Source organism: Sus scrofa, chromosome 1 (genome assembly GCF_054392235.1).
Source record: "Sus scrofa isolate SSC_HxYL_T2T_F1_AM1 chromosome 1, Sscrofa_HxYL_maternal_Yorkshire_Landrace_v2.0, whole genome shotgun sequence".
Classification (NCBI taxonomy): Eukaryota; Metazoa; Chordata; class Mammalia; order Artiodactyla; family Suidae; genus Sus; species Sus scrofa.
The window spans coordinates 289,546,184-289,567,167 of record NC_139383.1 but is presented as its reverse complement, the minus strand read 5'-3'; the positions used below and the strand labels follow the sequence as shown (position 1 = coordinate 289,567,167).

At 59.9% G+C, this 20,984-nt stretch overlaps 1 protein-coding gene and 1 long non-coding RNA gene across 23 annotated transcripts in view; one reads left to right on the top strand and one right to left on the bottom strand.

Annotated features, from left to right (window-relative positions):
* EHMT1 (euchromatic histone lysine methyltransferase 1) overlaps positions 1-20,984 on the bottom strand; it is a 138,705-nt gene that overhangs the window by 32,848 nt on the left and 84,873 nt on the right. For 15 of the 22 annotated variants that reach the window (XM_085002202.1, XM_085002208.1, XM_085002212.1 and 12 more), the window contains 8 exons: positions 18,949-19,069; positions 15,619-15,750; positions 13,606-13,751; positions 7,658-7,801; positions 6,393-6,619; positions 4,230-4,403; positions 3,238-3,320; positions 1,989-2,095 (listed from right to left, as the gene is read on the bottom strand). In XM_085002202.1, coding sequence (XP_084858328.1) covers positions 1,989-2,095; positions 3,238-3,320; positions 4,230-4,403; positions 6,393-6,619; positions 7,658-7,801; positions 13,606-13,751; positions 15,619-15,750; positions 18,949-19,069 — 1,134 coding nt within the window. Of the gene's footprint in view, positions 1-1,988; positions 2,096-3,237; positions 3,321-4,229; positions 4,404-6,392; positions 6,620-7,657; positions 7,802-10,864; positions 11,344-11,655; positions 13,752-15,618; positions 15,751-18,948; positions 19,070-20,984 lie in introns of those variants that run through there. The other 7 variants (XM_085002216.1, XM_085002218.1, XM_021081202.2 and 4 more) reach the window with 2 other exon arrangements.
* The window catches only part of LOC146407359 (uncharacterized), a 63,620-nt gene continuing 62,679 nt past the window's right edge, over positions 20,044-20,984 (top strand). The window contains exon 1 of the long non-coding RNA XR_014831372.1: positions 20,044-20,233. This is a non-coding gene — a long non-coding RNA (uncharacterized LOC146407359). The remainder of the gene's footprint in view (positions 20,234-20,984) is intronic.

The window sequence follows — 20,984 nt, the reverse complement described above, 5'->3', positions numbered from 1 at the left end:
GAAACAATGCTCAACATCCCTGATTATTAGAGAAATGCAAATCAAAACGACCATGAGATACCACCTCATACCAGTCAGAATGGCCATCATTAATAAGTCCACAAATAAGTGCTGGAGGGGGTGTGGAGAAAAGGGAACCCTTCTACTCTGTTGGTGGGAGTGTAAGCTGGTACAACCTGCCTAGAAAACAGCATGGAAGTTCCTCTGAAAACTATACATAGAACCACCATAGGACCCACAATCCCACTCCTGGGCGTATATCTGGACAAAACTTTCCTTGAAAAAGACACATGCACCCGCATGTTCATTGCAGCTCTATTCACAACAGCCAAGACAAGGAAACAATCCATATGTCCATCGACAGATGACTGGATTAGGAAGATGTGGTATATACACACAATGGAATACTACGCAGCCGTAAAAAAGAACAAAATAATGCCACCTGCAGCAACATGGATGAAACTAGAGACCCTCATACTAAGTGAAGTCAGTCAGAAAGAGAAAGACAAATACCATATGATATATCACTTATATCTGGAATCTAACATACAGCACAAACAGATCTTTCCACAGAAAAGAAACGCATAGACGTGGAGAAGAGACTTGTGGTTGCCAAGGGGGAGGGGGAGGGAGTGGGATGAACTGGGAGTCTGGGGTTAGCAGATGCAAACTCTTGCATCTGGAGTGGATGAGCAATGAGATCCCGCTGCAGAGCATAGAGAACTAGATCTAGTCACTTGCGGTGGAACACGATGGGGGATAATGGGAGAAAAAGAATGTCTATGTATGTGTGACTGGGTCACTTTGCTGCATAATAGAAATGGACAGAACACTATAACCAGGTGTAATGGAAAAAATAAAAATCACAATTTTTTTTTTAAAAAAAAGAACCCGATTAGCATCCATGAGGATGCAGGTTCGATCCCTGGCCTCACTCAGTGGGTTAAGGATCCAGCACTGCTGTGAGCTGTGGTGGAGGCCAGCAGCTGCAGCTCCGATTGGACCCCTAGCCTGGGAACTTCCAGATGCTGCAGGTGCGGCCATAGAGGAAAATCATTTCTTAAATAAAATAAAGTAAAACAAAGAGATGTGTCCGTACAGAGCCGGCAGCATGAGGCGAAGCTGGGAGGACCTAAACCTGTGGGCAGGGCCTCAGAAAGCGCCCCCGGCAGCAGGCTCGATCTTCGATACGGCCACTGTCCGTCCGTCCGTCCGTCTGCAGGGCGAAGAGAGGGGTGAAGGCAAGACCGCGGGCCAGTGAGGACACGACGGGGCAGCTGCGACTCCAAAGCAGGAGCGGCAACGTCCCTCAGAGGCCCACCGGGCACCGCCACGCCGTCCTCTCCAGACGCCAGAGCCACCCCCGAGAGCCGCCCCACCCGGGAACCACCAGCAGTTCAGCCCTGCCCTCAAAGGCCCTGAGCGACGCGGAAAACCGCAAACCAGCCGAGCAGCGTGAGGCCTCACGGCGCCGAGGGACCCTCCAGAGTCGCAGGAGAGACGCAGAGGCCTCAGGGAAGGCGCCCCCGGGGGTGAGAGGAGACGGGATTTCAAGACCTGAGAGGAGCCGAGGGTCTCGCTGAGAGCACTGCCCCGAAGCTGGGCTCGCAAGACCAAGACGGGGAGCCAGTCGGGCCAAGAGGGGCTCCAGGAGAGACCCGGGCCCGGGCAGGTCCCTCCCGAACCACAGGGCCCTTCAGACCCTGGGTGACAGGGGCCTTCCAGAAGGAGCCAAGGTAAGGAACTGGACTCAAAACGAGGCGCCCGGGCCCGCCAAGACCCCTCCCCACGGCCAGGCGGCGGCGCGGAAAAGCCAAGACAAACTGCAAGTCACGAAAGAGCGGGGAGCAGCAGGCCCGGCGCCAGGGCGGCGGCAAGTGGCAGGAGAGGCGGCGCCAGCTGCCCCCGAGCCCCGTCTGCTGGGCCGCCGGCGCCACGGGCAGGGCCGGGCGCCCGGCGCTGCTGGCTCCGAGGAGGCCACGCCCGACCTGGATCAGCATGTGGCAGATGTCCACGTGGCCGGCCTCCGCCGCGGCGTGCAGGGGGGAGCGCTTGTTCTGGTGTTCCATCTTGAAGTTGGGGTCGATGCCGTCAACTGCGGAAGACAAGGGGGTGCGTTAGCCGGGGTGCAGCCGCGGGGACCGGCAGCCATCTGCGGGGGCGGGGCGCCAAGGCCCCCCTCGCCTGTCCCCGCGCCCCGGGCCTGAGGACGGCGCCCCGTGGGGAGCAGGACCGCCGGGCCCTGAGGGACTGCGGCGTGCTGGGCGCAGGGCCGGCCTGGAGGGGACGCCGGCGCGGGGCGGACCACGGAGCAGCGAGGCAAGCTCGGCGCCGCAGGTCTGTGAGGAAAATGATGAAAGGCGCCACTCCGCTCAGCGCAAAATAAGACCTTTCCTTTCTCGTTTTTCAGAGCAAACCGTTAAGATCCTTTCCTTACTTACTGTCGAGTAAAGGGATTTCGTTTTTTCGTTTTGGCCACACTCGTGCATGTGAAAATCCTGGGCCAGGGCTCAAACCCATGCCTCAGCAGCGACCCGAGCCTCTGCAGCGACAACACGGGGTCCTTAACCCGCTGTGCTCCATGGGAAAACTAAATAAAGGGATTTTACTCTTTACCTTTAAATATTTATTTATGTATTTATTTTTGCTTCTTAGGGCCACACGCACAGCGCGTGGACGCTCCCAGGCTAGGGGTCACATCGGGGCCACAGCTGCTGGCCTGCACCACAGCCACAGGAACGCCGGATCCCTAACCCGCCAGGCGAGGCCAAGGATCGAATCCGCGTCCGCACAGCTATTCGCCAGGTTTGTTACTGCTGAGCCACAACAGGAGCTCCCTAAGGAAGGGATGTGAAACCACCTCTTCCCAGCCAGAGAGACCAAGCCTGCAGCCGCGAGCTCCAAATCAGCTCATGTCTCCTGCTCAGCACATCTCTGGGTGCTGGAAGCCTGTGACGGCAGGTACGCGCCCCAGAACACAAGCACAAACGGGACATGAGCACTGTCGACTCTGTCCGCACAGCTGCTACTTCCACGTCACCACAACAGGCGCGGTCCCGTCTCGTCGGTTCGACTGCATCTACGTCTCTTCTTGGGTTGATAACCACAAACTCGGTCTGTCCAAACATGGGAAATTCCCAGAGAACACTCCTCGCTCCACGAAAACCACACACACGCTCAGGCGGACGGCCAGTGGGCAGCGCGGGTGGGGACCGGCTGCTGCCCCCCGAGACCTACCCAGCATGAGCAGCACCTTCTGCAGCTCCCCTTGACGGGCCGAGAAGTACAGCTGCTTCGGGTGGAAGCGGAGCTTCTTGGGCCTGCGGAGAAAGCACGGGATGGCCATGAGCACACGCTTCCCCGGCGCGCGCGCGCGCGCACACGGGGCACCTGCCGAGTCCTCAAGGTCGAGGATGCCACGACCACCAGGCCCAAGCACGTCGCCACAAAACAACAGAAAAGAGCCTCTCTCCTTCGCCCACGAGGAGGACGGCGCCCGCGGCCTCTGCACTCTGTGCGGGCACAGGGCCAGCCATTTCCCTACAGCAGGAGGGGAAGGGGTGCGAGGGGGGCAGCGGGTCACACCACTCTGCCCACCCTCTCCTCAGCAGAGTCTGGACCTGGTGAGTGGGGCAGGGGCCGGGCAGTTGCCGTGAGAACAGGGCGGAAGCGAGGCTGGAGGCGGACAGACACAAAGCCTGGGGGGACTCAGGAACCTGTCCCAACAACCAGAATTTCCAAGGGAGGGAGACGCACACCCAGCCTGAGCCAACCCTGGAGCCCGTGACCAGGGGACACCTGCATGGTCGTGGGGCCCTCCTGCACAGCCAAGAGCAGGCCGCGGTCTTCAGAAGCCGCAGGTACTCTGAGGGGCCACTTGGTCCCCTCTCATTTCACAGATGAACCACAGGCAGCACCTGCTCTAATGCCCTGAGGTCAGGGCCACAGGCCACAGCGTCCAGGAGAAGGTGTGCAAGAGCCCCCAGACTGTGCTTGCTGTCACTTCCAAGAGCCCCTCTGCTCTTGGTCTAACAGTTTCAGAAAACCACGTGCCGACACGTGAATGGTCCCACCGAGCAATACTGAGGGGAGCCCTGGAAAGGGTTTCAGGGACCTCCTGGGAATGCCCGCGACCGTGCTGGGGTGCAGACACTGGGACGGGGTGGCCCTGGCCAGCACCGGACGCGCAGAGGGCCAGGGCACGTGCGGGGGCCGGGGCCAGGCCTTACTTCTCCGAGTCCAGGGCGATGAGCGCACTCTCCAAGGTCTCCTTCCCGGGCCCCTGCGAGAGGCCGGGGGCCGGCTTCCCCAGCCCCACCGGCCCCGTGGGGTCGAAGCCCTCAGGCACCCGCGGGGCTGTGCTCTGTGGCTTGTCATCCTCTGAGAGCAGGGGTCCAGCCGCGCTGCGGGAGGAGGAACGAAATGGAGGTCCAAGTGTCAGAGACACAGAAGACCCCCCTTCTCATGGAAACCAATGGAAACGTGGACTGCGGTTTACTCGGCCCTCCAACCGGGCCAGTCTTCCAAGAATGAAAATGGCCTCAAATTCCCATCCTCTCTGCTCAGCCCTGCATGGAAGGGTCCAGATTTAGAAGCAAATTCCCAGAGAAAGGGACATTCAGAAGTGTGGGCAGCTCTTCCAGGACTTTTGGCCAAAGGTTCAGATTTGCTTTAGCAAGTGAACTTCAGGTTGAATCTATAAAGTCCACTGCCCTCCTCAATTCAAGGATGTTCCCTTGGAATTTTAGAGGACTTTAAACATTCAATTTGTAGATTAATATGATTAACACAGAATGCGGAAGAATCAACACCATTCCAACATTCAAACGTGCATGTCTACACCTCGAGCCTCTTAAGCGGCCGTCAGGGAAGCCTTACACTGCCCTTCCCCGTGCGTGGTACTGGCTGGTTCTCCTAGGGAGCGGCCGGGTCCCGCTGCTGTTGTGGGAGGCTCACCATCGCCCTGGTTTCTATCCGGACGCTGCCGGCGGGGAGGGAGCAAGGCTTCTGACACCTCTTCTTATCTGATCCTCTGTTTAGCTCTACTCATTCTTCAGCTACTTCTACTCAATTCTTTTAGCGCAAAAACCGTATGTGTCCAACATAAATCTTCTCTTTCAGGGCGCCTTCTCTGTGCTCAGCTGGGGCCTCCAAACATAATGCAGCAAGGGCAAAAGCTATGGCAGCTAACGCTCGTGTTCCACAGCACACACGGATACTCCCAGGTGGAGATGGGCAGAGACAGGTACTCAGAGGTAGAGACGGATAGGGAGAGGTACACACAGGTACAGATGGATAAGACAGGTACACAGGTAGAGACGGGTGAGGACAGGTGAACACAGTGGAGATGGGTGAGGACAGGTGAACACAGTGGAGACGGGTGAGGACAGGTGAACAGGTAGAGACAGGTGAGGACAGGTGAAGAGAGTAGAGATAGGTGAGGACAGGTGAAGAGAGTAGAGACAGGTGAGGACTGGTGAAGAGAGTAGAGATAGGTGAGGACAGGCGAACAGGTAGAGACAGGTGAGGACAGGTGAAGAGAGTAGAGATAGGTGAGGACAGGCGAACAGGTAGAGACAGGTGAGGACAGGTGAAGAGAGTAGAGATAGGTGAGGACAGGCGAACAGGTAGAGACAGGTGAGGACAGGTGAAGAGAGTAGAGATAGGTGAGGACAGGCGAACAGGTAGAGACAGGTGAGGACAGGTGAAGAGAGTAGAGATAGGTGAGGACAGGCGAACAGGTAGAGACAGGTGAGGACAGGTGAAGAGAGTAGAGACAGGTGAGGACAGGCGAAGAGAGTAGAGACAGGTGAGGACAGGTGAAGACAGTAGAGACAGGTGAGGACAGGCGAACAGGTAGAGACAGGTGAGGACAGGTGAAGAGAGTAGAGACAGGTGAGGACTGGTGAACAGGTAGAGACAGGTGAGGACAGGTCCACACAGTGGAGACAGGTGAACAGAGTGCAGACGGGTGAGGACAGGTGAACACAGTGGAGACGGGTGAGGACAGGTCCACAGAGTGGAGACGGGTGAGGACAGGTCCATGCAGGCAGCAGTGTGCAGGGATCGACACACAGGTAGACACCCACAGGACGTCAATACAGATGTGTCAGGTGCATCCTAATGGCCCCCATGGGACCACTGCACGGGACAGGGACCCTGCGACACCACATCAATCAGGACGGCCTGGACACGTGCAAATCACGGCAGGACGCACCCGCATGCAGGGGGCGACCTCAGCGGCAGACAACGGGCGAACCTCCGACCTCCTCACAGGTCAGGGATCTCGGCCAGCGAGGCAGCTGGGAGACTTCCAGAAAACTGGTGTTGTCGGTAACAGTTAAGGACAGACCTTTCCAGGGGCCCTTGGACGGCTCGGCTGGAGGCCATACCTGCCTGTGGTGGTGTCGGCCCTGCCCTCCACCGTGGAGCTCTTCTCCTGCCCGGGGGCCAGCGTCACGGTAGAGGTCGTGTCTGCTTTTGCGATGGTCACCTCTTTGGCCTTGGAGGTCTCCTCCCCGCAGTGGGGACAGTAGCTGGCATTGTTGACACGAGAGGCACAGTCTTTGTGGAAACGGTGAGAGATGCTGCTCTCAGGCTGACATTCCATAAAATTACCCTAAAAGCGGGAAGATGAGAAATCCTTTTTTTCGGTATTTTTTGTGTGTGTGTTTTAGGGCCGTACCCACGGCATATGAAGTTCCCAGGCTAGGAGGTGAATCGCAGCTGCAGCCACCAGCCTATCCGACAGCCGCAGCAATGCAGGGTCTGAGCTGCGACTGCGACCTACACCACGGCTCACGTCAACACGGGAGCCTTATCCCACTGAGCAAAGCCAGGGATCAAACCCAGGTCCTCATGGTTCCTAGCTGGGTTTCTTACTGCTGAGCCATGACAAGAACTCCAGAACCCATCCTTTGGTTGGGCTAACACACGGATGAGCAAGCAGGGCCGGGAGGGAGCATCACACGGGGACAGGAGGCCACGCCCGGGGGCTCCCGGCCCTTGGCCGTGGAGGGGAGGCGCCCAGCCCAGGCGCCTGCGCACACGTCCTTTCGGAAGGAGAGGACGCCCCCCACCCCACGGAGGCCAAGGCCTCCCCCTCGGGCTGCTCTGACCAGGGCCACAGGCCGCGTGTGAGACCAGAGCCAAGGAAGGGCCCACGGAGGACAGACCAGAGCCGGACGGTCAGCACCGAGCCCTTCGGGTGACCCCTGGCACCGAGACAGAAAGGAAACCTCGAGAGGGGAGGGCCGCCACGCCCAGCTCTTCCCGGGAGCCAGGTCCCGGCGCAGAGGAGCGGCTCCCATCGTTCCAGCAGCAGGACAGGATGATCAGGACGGGGCAGGGGCGGCACAGGGAGGAAGCCCTGGGGGGCTCCTGGCCCGGGCACGCGAAGGGCCCACGGGAGCAGCGGCTTCAGGCGGCAGCAGTTACCCTGGCGGACGAGGCCACGGGCGAAGGAGACCCTGGGGACGTGGACAGGAGGGGCCGCTGTGTTCAGACACACGGGCGGCAGAGGGGAGCTGAGGCCTTGGGTTCACAGGCTGGAGGCAGGCGGCGCGTGGGGGCATACGCAGGGCAGGCCCAGGTCAGCAGCTGCAGGACCACGCCTGCCCGAGGCCTCATGCAGCTGCCAGGCTGGCCAGGCACTTACCGCTGTGCAGAAGTAGCCGCAGCCAGGGCAACACTGGTGCTTCACCATCCGGCCCCGGTGGTCTTCACACAGCACCAGGAGCGGGGCCTTGCTGGATGGGCGCATCAGCTCGTGCTTGACCACACTGTTTGTGCACCTGCCCAGCTGCAACCAGACAAGAGCAGGTCAGCTGGAGCGGCCGGCTCCCAGCAGCCATGCCCAGTGGCAGGGGGGCAAGGAAGGAATCAAAGGTGGGGAGGTGGGCCGCAGGTGGCCACAGGGCCACATCAGGAGAACGTCCTAGGCGGGCTGCACGGTCTAGACATCGAAGGGACCCAGGACACAAGGTGGGCGACCCAGCCGGGCTGGGCGGAAGGACAAAAGGGCCAGCGATGCTCGGGGCGGCCAGCGCAAAACAGACCTGGGACCCGTCCCGGCAGCCCTGCTGTCTCCCAGGCACCTCCTGACATGGGCGACGCCCCCACCGCCACTGTCACCCCCACCCCCAGAGTCACCACTTCTCCCGGATAGAGCACATGCTCCAGAGAACGCCACAGAGCCCGGGGGTGCGCGGCCTGGAGGAGTCGCCGCCCTGACACCCCGTGGCAGCCCAGAGGCTGGATCAGGAGGCGGCGAGGCAAGGGGCGCGCGGGGAACAGAAGTTCTCAGGATCAGAAAGAAGGTGGAAGAAACGCGAGCTGCCTCAGAAGTGCCGCAAGACGGCCTTTGCACAAGCAAAGCGCGACGTCCAGCCTCGGGGAGAGGGAGCAGGAGAGATGCGGAGGGGGAGGACACGAGGAAGGGCAGAGCTGGGGCCGCCCCGCCAGCGACCCACGAGAAGGGACAGGAGAGGAAGCCGCGTGTGACCGCGGCCCCAGACCTCTGGCTCCCCAGGAGCCACGACGGCCACGCACCCTGCAGGAGGGAGGCCCGCGGGGCTGAAGGCCCTGCGGCCCTCGGGCTGCGGTCGGTGCCGCACACAGAGAGAACAGGCGGCAGTGCAGGAACCGTCAGTGCCGGGGAAGACGAGAGGCTGCACAGGGAAGGGACGGGGGCCAGCTCGGCTGTGACCCTTCCTGGGCTGCTGGGGACACTGTGCGAGGAGGGCGGGGCAGGGAGATCCCCACAGCAAGAAACCTCAGACGGCCCATCCAAGGGGAGGCCGCAGGGCAGAGGGCGGGCTCGGGGGGCTGGCGAGGAGCCTGCGCCGCAGCCAGGCGGGGTCGCCACCAACAGGGGTGCCCAGAAGTCCTGCCCTGAAGGACGAAGCACCTCACACTGGGAGCCGAGGAAGAAAGCCGGACGGAAGCACCAGCAGAGAGACGACAGGGCCCAGAGGACGCAGACGGGGTCGCGGACAAGACGGAGAAGGGAACGCGCCGGGCGCCAGACGGACGGGGAGCCAGAGCAGAGCCCCGACGCCACGCCGCACCGCAGGACGGACGCCAGGAGCAGACAGGCCCCAAGGGACCAGCGGACGCACCCCCAGAGGAGACGGAGGACGCAGCACGGCCGCCCACCAGCACCATGAAACGCCTTCCAGACGAAGGCGAAGAGAAGTCACTAGCAGGCGTGCGCTGGGCAGGCCCCGGGCACGGGGAGGGTGACGGACAGAAACCACGCTCCGGGTGCATGTGACGGAAGGGAAACTAAGAGGACTGTACGTGTGTCAAGACGGCTGCTTACAAAACAGCGGACGCAGCACTGACGCCAATGACAGAGGCGGGAGGGGTTTGGACCCACGTCTCTGTAAGCGTCTCTTCCTTCCACGCCAAGTGCTAGGGCACTGGGGAAGGCAGGCTGTCCCCAGAGACAGGCACCACAACCCTGAGCAACGGCTGGAACGTTACAAAAAGACCTAAGTAATGAAGCCAACAGTGGAAGAAACTGGAACCATGAAAATTCCCACCCGAGAGGCAGAAACCGAAGGCACAGTTAGAACCGGTGGGGAACTCTTAGCACCACTGAGATCACAGACTGAAACCCACTGGGCTGAGGACCAGCTAAACGGGGACCATCCAAACACCTGAAAGACAGAGCCGGCAGGCCCCACGGGCTCCCAGGAGAGTCCACCCAACAAGAAGACGCGTCCCCGGACAGCGGGCCGAGCTGGGAGGCTGGGGGGGAGACGCCAGGACTACGCTAGAGCGTGGGCGCCCCACCCCCAGCAAGAGAGACGCAGATGCGCAGAAATCAGGGCTCCCAGTGTGCTGGGCGCACGATCATGTGTGTCTGTCAGGGCTTAGACACACACCCCAAAAGGCGACCTGCAGTAAAGCTGAATGGCAAAGAGACAGAGGGACAAAGGAACTGGTTCTGGGGGCAGCTACCAGCTGAAGATGAGGCAGCCTGAGCATCAGCAGGCGAAAAATACTTCTGGAAAAACGGCAACAGCTTGAGAATTTGCTGGGAGTTTCCTGGTGGCGCAGTAGGTTAAGGATCCAGTGTCGTCACTGCTGTGCCTCAGGCTGCAGCTGTAGCACGGGTTTGATCTCTGGCCCCCGAACTTCCACATGCCACAGGTGTGGCCATAAATGAAAATGAGTGAGTGAATAAATAAAACAGCATCTTCACATGTTTCAAAAATAACACAGGGGAGTGATTGAGAATAACATGGAATGAAAGGTAGTAATAAATTTTCATGGCAGCCTGATCTGAATGAGCTCCGTCAAAACAATTTTTTAAAGGAATTCCCTGGAATACCATAAAAAACTGAGAGAGCAACGACACAGCAAAACCAAAACCCTCAGACAACAGTGACGACAAAACCAACGGCCCAAGAGGCCAATGGGGGGAGTAGGTCCGTCAGCCCGAGACCCTGGAGACACGGAGGGAGGACCAGGAGGAGGGCGCCCGACGCAGAGTCTCATGGATCCCAGCCCAGAGGGCACCCGGACACCCAGAGGTTCTCCCTGGGTCTGCAGAGAGCAGGTACCCGGGAAAGGCCCCGCCTGGACCCGGGGCCAGCGTGGCCAGCCACCAGGACTCTCAAACCCAGCCTGCCAGGATCCCCTTCCAGTTGAGGGCACAAAGACACCAGGGCAAAGGGGGCTTGAAAGAGGACAGGACATGACAAGAGAAATGAAGCAAAGAGAAGTTGAGACTGGCGCTTCCTAAAAATCTCTGGTTTCAGTGACCTCTTACTACGGCGTCCCAACAGGCTTTTGTCCAAGGGGGGGGTACATCTGTTCATATTCACCATGTTAGAAATTAAGAGTTTTTTGTGGGTTTTTCTTTTGTTTTTTGCTTTTTAGGGCTGCACCCGCAGCACATGAACATTCCCAGGCAAGGGGTCGAAGCTACAGCTGCCGGCCTACGGCACAGCCACAGCAATGTGGGGTCCCAGCCATGTCTGCGACCTACACCACAGCTCACAGCAACACTGGATCCCTGACCCACTGAGTGAGGCCAGGGATCGAACTTGCGTCTTCACGGATACCAGTCGGGTTCGTTTCCGTTGCGCCTTAACGGGACCTCCAAGAGGTAATTTTTAAAATGTTAATTTATTTTAAAATAGCAATAAACCTATCATATGAGGCACGTATTTTAATGAAAAAAAATGACTTTTTAAATGTTCAATGGAAACGTCCTGGTTTTAACTGTTTACAAAACGTTAACGTCGAGTTTAGTAAGACAGCGGGTCTCATGCCTGCTCTGCATTCAGAGCAGACTCCTGTGGGCACTCTCCTTGGACACCAAGCAAAGCTCTACAATGGGAGTTTCTTTTTTTTTTTTTTTTGTCTTTTGTCTTTTTTGTTGTTGTTTTGTTGTTGTTGTTGTTGCTACTTCTTGGGTCGCTCCCGCGGCATATGGAGGTTCCCAGGCTAGGGGTTGAATCGGAGCTGTAGCCACCGGCCTACGCTAGAACCACAGCAACGCGGGATCCGAGCCGCGTCTGCAACCTACACCACAGCTCACAGCAACGCCGGATCGTTAACCCACTGAGCAAGGGCAGGGACCGAACCCGCAACCTCATGGTTCCTAGTCGGATTCGTTAACCACTGCGCCACGACGGGAACTCCAGCAATGGGAGTTTCTTAAAAGATCTGCTGCAATAACACAAACCCTCAGTCCACTGTCCGCCAGCTTTAGGGACCTAACTCTAGACGGCAAGGTGTCCTGCACTTTGAATGATTTTGTGACTCCATGGAAATCGCTCATTCCCTGAGTTGCACAGATCGTGTAAATGCACAAAACATCGCGGCACACGCTGTGGAAGAAGTGGCGAGGCACGCGACTCGAGCAGCCTCACTTGAAGGTTGGTCCCGACCTTGCGCAGCAGCCCCAGGGCCCGGCAGGAAGAGGGTCCTGCAGCCCAGGGGGCGGAGGGCTGCCGTCTGAGCCTCCAACAGTCAGAGAAAGGGCGGCCTCATCAACCCCACTTAACTACGCGCCTTCATAATGGGTCCGAAGAGACACCAACGGTCAACCCCAGAAGATGACACAGAGCGTGACTCATCCCCTGAAAGACCCGGAAATGAAGAGAAAGGCTGGCGCTTGGGCCGTCCTCGTCTGAGACCTTCTGCCGAGCCAGGAAACGGCAGCGGAAACCGCCTGGCTCCTAAGCGGACGGTCACTCAGAAACCTCCGATGAGCGACGTGCAGGAGCGCCTGCCTCGTCGCGGGGCCGCCTCTGCATGAGGCGCAGAGGGAGGCGCCGACTCGGACCCAGGGCCACAGAGGCCGGCCATCCACCGACGGACCCAGGGCCACAGAGGCCGGCCATCCACCGACGGACCCAGGGCCACAGAGCCCAGCCATCCACCGACGGACCCAGGGCCACAGAGCCCAGCCATCCACCGATGGACGGAAAGACAAGAAGGCAGATGAGCAGGGCGTCTGGGGACACGTGTTCAGACAACGAAGTGGTTTGAAAACACAGGCTCGAGACGAGGACACGGGCCAGGATGGCGGCTCCTTTCTTGGCCTTGCTGCGGGGTTCCAAGCGCCTACCCCAATGCACCTGTTAGGCCAGATGTGTCTTGTGCTGTTTTCTGGGTCTAAGCTTCCTCTTACCACCAAGTTTGGAGGCCCAATACCCTGAAGCCTGAGGAGATGAGCTTAGGAAGGGGCTGGAAGGCGCCAGGCAGCCCCCTCTCACCTGAGAGCGCGGGGGAGGGGCTCGCCCGCCCCACCCAAAGGAAGCCCGTTTTGGGGGACACGCGGCCACAGCCCCCCAGTCGCAAAGTCCCCAGAGACAAAGTGTGGGAGGAACAGGAGAGCTGCAAAGCCGCCCCTGCGCAACTTCCAAGCACACGGGGACCAAGGGCAGGACAGCGGGGACACACGCTGCGAGCAGGGGGCTGAGCCCCTGGTGGCACGGCCAGCACGACATCACAGCCCCAGTGCCTGGACAGCTCCAGCCCCACTCGCAGGGGCTCAGGGGGGCCGAGCCCAGGCCTGCAGCGGGCGGCGCCCAGAGGGCAGACGGAACGGGCTCGCGGCTCGGAGCCCAGCCGGCCTCCACGGGGAAGCCAAGCCTCAGGAGAGACGGGAAATTGCTGTGGTCTGGCGACGCGAGGCAACCTTCTCTTGTGCCTCAGACGGCACCGCTGGGATGTTCAGTGGCAAATGGGGTTTGCCTAAAATGCAGCTCAGAGCCAAGAGGGCCCGGGGAGAGGGAGGGACTGGAGAGCTGGCAGCGCCGCCACCACTGCTGCTGCAAGGCAGGGTCAGAGGTTACCTGCCGCTTCTTCGAGAAAAGTTCTTCTGAAGAAGGTAGAGGGGTCTGTGGAGACGCTGCCAGTGACAGAACACGTGCCAAGGCCACCAGCACCTCAGTCAGCTCTGCCTCTCGAGCTGTCCACGTCCGCGCCCAGAGCCAGGCAGAGAAGCCCGCGGCCCCCTCGCCCTCGCCCACGATCGCACCGTCTCCCTGCAGAGCCCCCAGCTGCGCTGGCTCTGTCGCCAGGGGCGTGACTGTGCGCGTGGGCGGCGGGGCCCCGGCGCTAAGAGGGCAAACCACTCACCTGGTGATCCACGCTCTCTGTGGCCATGCACTGGTTGTTGGCCAGAGTGGTGATCTCTCGGCTTTTCGGGGTTTCCATCCGGCAGCTGCAAAGGGGCACCTCCTGGAGGCCGTCCGTCTCCCCCACGTCGGGACCGTTGGCCAGCCCTGCAGTCACACAGAAGGCGTGCGTGTCACCGCACAGCGTGGACCCGGCCCTGCGGCCCAGCCTGGGGGAGGGCCCACCGTGCGCCCCGGGGAGGGAGCCGGCACCAGCTGCTCTCGGGTCCTCTGCTTCCCACACAGGAGAAACACCTGTCTTCCTCGCTTGGCTTCAGAAGCACAGCCACAAAGCAAACACTCGGCTCAACTGGGAAGGGTCTGGAGGCAGCTCGCTCATTTCGCGTCTAGAACATCCCTCCCACAACAGCATGAAGAGCCCGTTTACTAGGCCGGAAAGGGAGCCGTGGGCACACCGCGGAGAAAACCCGGACGCGGCGCGCTCCTCCGCGGGCTCAGCACAGCTCCCTCCTCGGCTGGCCTGCGGCGAGGACGAGGCGCAGAGCAGCTGGGAAGGAGGCGACCTGCGGCCCAAAGGCCCCCGACCAACCACGCTCCCAGAGGCAGGCGCGCGCCGTGTCCCTGCCTGAGCAACAGCCGGGGAAGGAGGCTGGCAGGCCAGGCCCCGGCCGCCCCCTCCCCTGCGGAGGGCCCGAGGCCTCTGAGCCAGGACACGCTCCAGACGCGCGTCAAGGGCTCCCCGAGCTCGGGGTGACCCTCCGAGTGGCCTGCTCTGAGAGCAAAGCGGGGAACACGAGGCCAGACGCATGAGCACCACAGGTGTGAAGCCAGGCGCAGGTCTGCAGCGGCCGCTCAGCAGACCGCTTCTGAAACTCTAGCCCTGGATACACCCAAAGCGGGGGCGCTGGGGGGCGGGGAGCGCCGCCGTCTCTCCAGACCAGCATGTGGCTGGGCAGGCCCAGTGGATCTGCCCTCGGGGCCACCGACCGGGAGGAGGAACTCTGGGAAGCCACCCGACGCACACGCAGGCGGCCCGGCCGCGTCTCCGCCCTCCTCCAGGCCACTCTCGCCAGCTTGGCCCGGACTTTTACCAGAAAGGGACAGAGGCGGAGGCCGCGTCACTCACCCGCCAGCTCAGCTGAGACAGCGACTCGGGGCAGCAGGAGCCCCCCTGCGCTGGCCCCACCTCCGGCCCCCTCGGGGAAGGGGGAACTCGTACTACTCCTGAGACGCTTCTAAAAGAGGTTTGGAGACCTGAGACACGAGGAAGAAAGCGGGAGGCGGAGACCGCAGAAGAACCGCGACAAGCCCGCGCTCAGTGTCTTCAGCTAAAGAACCGACTTCCTCAGTTAAACAGGTGAATCAGATCCCTCCCGTGTTCAAACCCTGCAAGCTGGTCATGTCCTTTGAGGAACGAGCGGCTGGACTCTGACAGCAGTCAGCACCCCACGGCCGCAAAAGCCACAAGGTGGGAGTGACCGGGCTTGTACGTTTTCTCCACGTTGCATCTAAACAGACTTTCCAAGAGCCTCAAACGGCTCTGGATGACTTTTCACGACAAAGGTCTGCGCCAGGGGGGCACCTGAGTGGAGGGAGCACAGGGTGCGTGCACGGAGCGCTGCCCGGTGCCCGTGCGCCTCGCTCAGCCACGGGCTGGAGCTGCGCTGCTGCGACCTCAAGGCCCAGGAGCGACCTCTCGGAGCACCGCCCACTGGCCGCTGCCTGGAAGCCACATTTCAACAGAACATCATCGGCCCAGAGACAGCGGAAAGCCATGTTATTCGCAACGGCGTCTGACCCCGCCAGGCCGCCTGCTCCGAGGACCCTACGAGGACGCCTCTGACTTCGGGATGACGGAGCGCGGCGGGACGTCAGCTGCCCCACCCAGGCCCGCCTCACTCGAGCACACTGGCCTGCGTCGGCTTGGCACCTCTCGGGTCACCTGACCCGAGTGCCCCGACTTCCCGCTGGGGAGCCACACACACGGGGGAGCAGCACCACGCTCGGCCGTCACCTTCCGTCTCCAATGGCAGCGTCCCTTTGACACGCAGATCCAGGGAGTCCAGGGACACCTCCATGTACCCCGAGCCGTCCCCCGGCGCCATCGGCTCTGCACTTCCTGAGGGTGACGCGCAGGCTTCGGAACCTGAGGTCAAAGGCACACATGTCAAGCACGGCACCCGGGCCTCGCCGTCGCGAGGGACGCTCAGGAAGCCGCTCAGACAACGAAGGACTCCACTGCCACCAGGCACACTGCCTGGCTGCCGTCTCCCTGGCACCCCATCCTGCCAGCCCCCACCCCCCATAGCGGTCCCGGGAGGGGGCACTGGACCGAGCAAAGCAAAGGTGCCGACGGGTAAAAACAACGTTCTCCGCAGCGTCCGCACGAGGTAACAGCGGTGTCGCCGTCAGAGGCACCAGCAGAAGCGCCGTTCCGTGAGCACGACTCAGAAACCAAACAGGAGGACATGCAGCTCTGTACGACCGGGTCACTCGCCGGGCGGACGGCAGAAATTGACACAACATTGTAAACCAGCCGCGACAGAGGAGGCCCCGTCGTGGCACAGCAGAAACGAAGCCGACCAGGAACCATGAGGTTGCGGGTTCGATCCCTGGCCTCGCTGAGCCGGTTAAGGATCCGGCGTTGCTGTGAGCTGTGGTGGAGGCCGGCAGCTACAGCTCCAATTAGACCCCTGGCCTGGGAACCTCCATATGCCGCAGGTGTGGCCAAAAAATCAGGAAAAACAAAAAAAAACAAAAAAACCCTGTAATAGAAAAAATAAAAATCTTTAAAAAAAAGAATTAAAAAAGAAATAAAACAGGAAAACCTGAATTGCAGGTTTGAAAGAGCAGCTGTTGCTCAGAGCTCGAGCTCAAGACGTCGCAGACGTGCAGGGCTGTGGGGAAACCAGCCCAACCTCAGACACCCGGGCTTCAGGACCCACAGAGAGGGACGCGGGCTGCAGGCAGTCCCCGCCAGGGAGGCGCGGCACCCGGGAGGGCCACACAATCTGAACGTGCCAACGAGAGGCACGTGCCAATGAGAGGCACGTGCCAACGAGAGGCGCGTGCCGACGAAAGGCCTGTCCACGCACCCGGACTGCCTGGGTGTGTGAGGTGCCTGTGAAAACGTGCACACGGGGCAACAACCCAGCCAAGCGTAGACGCCCACAGTCCACAGCCAAGCTTCTGAGCAACAGTCACCGGCACCACTTCAATGCTCCGAAAGGAAGGGGCTGAATCCAGAGGCACGGGGTCCAGAGGTGAATTCACGCCGGCGTCGGCACCCACACCCGGACACGGAGAAGCCCCCACCAGCGACACGGACCACCAACTGCAGAACGGGAGTAGCCCCAGTGCAGCTGTAAACACTTCGCGGAGGAAATAAGATGCAAACGCGCCCGTGATGAACATTTAGGCGTGGATCCAGACACTGTGCCCAAGACGGCAAAGACGGAGCCCCTGCCCCAGTAACTCTTGGCCTTGGGTCTACAACGCCTCCCAGCGGCCAAAGGAGACCCACAGCAGGCGTCCTGACCTTGGCTGACAGTCCAGATCAGAGCAACAAGGAAACCTGAGCGAAGGAGAGGAGGGTCACGGGAGGCGCGCGCATGCCGGGTGGGTCAACAGACCCCGCGGGCCACCGGACGCAGCTGACGCCGGCACACACAGGCCTCCCGCGCGTGCCGGGTGGGTCAACAGACCCCGCGGGCCACCGGACGCAGCTGACGCCGGCACACACAGGCTCCCGCGGCCCTCTGCACTTCCGGGGACAGCTCTGCCTCCCCTGCTTAGCAAACCGGCTCCTCTACCGGGGAATCTAGAGGAAGGTGGCAATAACTGAAGGGGGAACGAGGCCCTGCAGCCTTGCAGTGCTGGCACAGAGGGCGGTTCATCAGTGACGCAGCCCCGGGAAACCGAGGAACAGCCACAAGGTGACTGTCAACACAGGGTGGAGAAAGAAAGAACGCCCAACGCCAGCAACGTGCTAGAACAACGGGGCAGCCACATGCAAAACGGGAGCTGCCCCCCTACACCCTCAAAACAGATCAGAGACCTGCACACAACGGCTGAAACTCTAACACTTCAGGAAGGAAACACGGGACAAAATCTCTCTGTCCTGGGTTAGTTAAGGCTAGGATTTCTGGGATCACAAAAAGCATGAAAATGTTCAAAGAAAATAATCCACAAATTAGATTTCATCAAATATCTTTAAAACTTGTACTAGGTGCATATGCTTGGAAAACATGCACCTGACGAAAGATGTGCCTCCAATACTGATGGAAGTGCTGACGCACCAGAAGGCGGCTCCTCTGATTTCGAAGGAAGGGAGCAAAAGATAGAAACAAGCCACAAAAGGAGAAACGCAACTGCCAAGGGGGCCCCCCCTTACTCGCTGGGTGACTACGACGGGCAGCTGCAACGAGGCTCCAGCGCACCCACCAGCAGCGGGGAAACGGGAGGCCGAGCACAGCAGTGCTGGCGAGAGCACGGGGGCTGCCAGTGCAGCCAGGACAAGCGCTTCGGAGACCAGCCTGGCAGCTCCCTGAAAGTCAGACATGGAGCAGACTCAGCCCTTCCGCTGCTAAGTATCTCTCCAAGCGAACAAAGGCTTGTACACAAGCGTAGCCACCGTTTTACGTGAAAAAGCCCAGAACTGGCAGAAGCACGAGCGTGCAGCAGGGGAGGCCAGACCCAGGAACGCTTCCCACCACCTGCAAACGCAGCGTCTCCGAGAGGGACGCACAGGGCGGCCTGAGGAGGACGTGCCCATGGAGACCATGCACGCAGAGGCGCCTGGGCGGCGGGTGGGCTGGCCAGGGGCAGAGGGAGGGTCTGCACGGGGCGGCGGCAGGACCCGGCACACAGTGAGTGTGGTGGAGGCCTCCTGTCGCACGGGTGGTGAGACTCACCAAGGGCCACCTGGGTGACGCAGGCATCACCCTCTGCCCAGCAGAGCTGCAGGGGCTGACCCCGCCCACCACGTCTGAGGGTCGCCCCCTTCCTGCCAGCCCTCTAGCAAAACCACCTCCAGACCAAGGAGTCGGACCAAAGGGCTGAGAGCCACCGCGTGGGCCACGGCCCCATGCACACAGGACACTGAGGGCAGGACTCGACTGCTGGGCACACAGGGAACCGTGGCCGCGAGGACAACCGCAGCATCGCGGGAGGTCTGCTGGGCAGAGACCACCCTAGGGGACCCGACAGCTCTGACAGTCATTTCCGATGGTTTTTCCTTTTTAAACAGTGGTGTCTCCATTCAAACGAAACCTTAGGCAGAGCCCCAGCCAGAGCCTTGGGCGCCTCCTCCCCCGGCGCTGCTTGCGTGGGCGCCCGCGTTTACCTAGCATGGAGGAGGGCTTCTTCTTACTTCTCCGCCTCCTCTTCCTCGCCGGCTTGATCCAGGGGCTGTCAGGCTTCCCTTTCCTCTTGAGAAACTTCTTCTTGATGCTGGATTCAGAGCTCTGAGAACCAAGGGCAGGAACAGAAAGAGCAAAGCAGGCACCCTGAGTGAAAGTCCCAGAAGCTCTGTTTTCCTGCTGTATCTTGATCCTTCAACCAGAAGATTAATTACACATCCAGACATTTTTCTAGGTCTTACAGACGCTGACGCTTTTCCCTAAACATCACTCTAAGCTCAGTCACTTTAACAGGAAGAAAAAAAAAAGGCCAGGAAAATTAAAATGAATCTTACTTGAGTTTGGGACAAAAAAGAAGGAATGAAAAACTTCTACCCCGGAACTAAACAAATGAGCTCAGTAAGAGAATCCACTATTTATTTATTTATTTACTTACTTATTTATTTTTGCTTTTTAAGGGCCACACCCGCAGCATATGGACGTTCCCAGGCTAGGAGTTGAATCAGAGCTGCAGCTGCTGGCCTACACTGCAGCCACAGCAACGCCAGATCCGAGACGCGTCTGTGGCCTACACCACAGCTCACAGCCACACCGGATCCTTAACCCACTGAGTGAGGCGAGGGATCGAACCCACAACTTCATGGTTCCTAGTCGGATTCGTCTCTGCTGCACCATGACGGGAACTCCAGAATCCACTTTAATCACAGGCACCCGTGGAGTTCCCGGCGCAGCCCAGTGGTTAATGAATCCGACTAGGAACCATGAGGTTGCGGGTTCGACCCCTGGCCTTGCTCAGTGGGTTAAGGATCCAGCACTGCCGTGAGCTGAGGTGTAGGTTGCAGACACGGCTCGGATCCCGCGTTGCTGTGGCTCTGAAGTAGGTTGGTGACCACAGCTCCGATTCGACCCCTAGCCTGGGAATCTCCATATGCTGCGGAAGCAGCCCAAGAAATGGCAAAAAGACAATAAGAAACAAACAAACAAACAAAAAAACAGGCACCCAATCGTTAAAGCCTCAACCTGCTTCAGAATCTACGTCCAAATCAGCAATGACACGGAGAACAAGGAAAGAGATTAGAAGTAATTTTTTTTTTTTTTTTTTTTGTCTTTTGTCTTTTTGTCTTTTGTTGTTGTTGTTGCTATTTCTTGGGCCGCTCCCGCGCCATATGGAGGTTCCCAGGCTAGGGGTTGAATCGGAGCTGTAGCCACCGGCCTACGCCAGAGCCACAGCAACGCGGGACCCCAACCGCATCTGCAACCTACACCACAGCTCACGGCAACGCCGGATCGTTTAACCCACTGAGCAAGGGCAGGGACCGAACCCGCAACCTCATGGTTCCTAGTCGGATTCGTTAACCACTGCGCCACGACGGGAACTCCAAGATTAGAAGTAATTGATGACACTTCAGGATTTCTTTTAGTATCTGCTTCTAAAACCCAGGATAGGAAGGGTAACTAACGGCCACAAGTTACGAACAGACACAGAGTTCAAACCACTAGCCCTTCTAACTAGTCTGATCCAAGGGCCTCACAGGTCCCGCTTACTGTGGATGGAAAGAAAATTAAAAAGAATGTGTTCAAGAGAGAAACTGACACACCAGGGGCAGCTCACTGGCCTTCCTGCTGACAGCCCTGAGCCTGGGCCCTGGGCTGGGCACCTCGCCTGCCTGCAGGGAGGGGTCCAGGTGACGTCACCCGGCATCCCCTCCAGCCAGGCGCCCCGTGCTGTGCTCCCTCGACCCCGTTATAACCCTGCTCTCCGCCCCTCCCACCCCTGTCCCAGAGAAACGAGTGTATCACCAGACCCAAGAGCCCCTCCGCGCCCTCTCATCACCCCCGTGAGGGTGGACAGACAGCACTAACCCCGGGCAGGGACCCCGCCCCGCCTGTGGCTCACCCGCCCGCCTCCTACAGCTCCGCTCCCCGACCCCACCCCTACGAGGTCACCACGAGGCTGCCCACCCCCAACAGGGGATGGCCCTTGCCTTCAGGGGCCAGCCAGCCCCACTCCTTCCCAGCG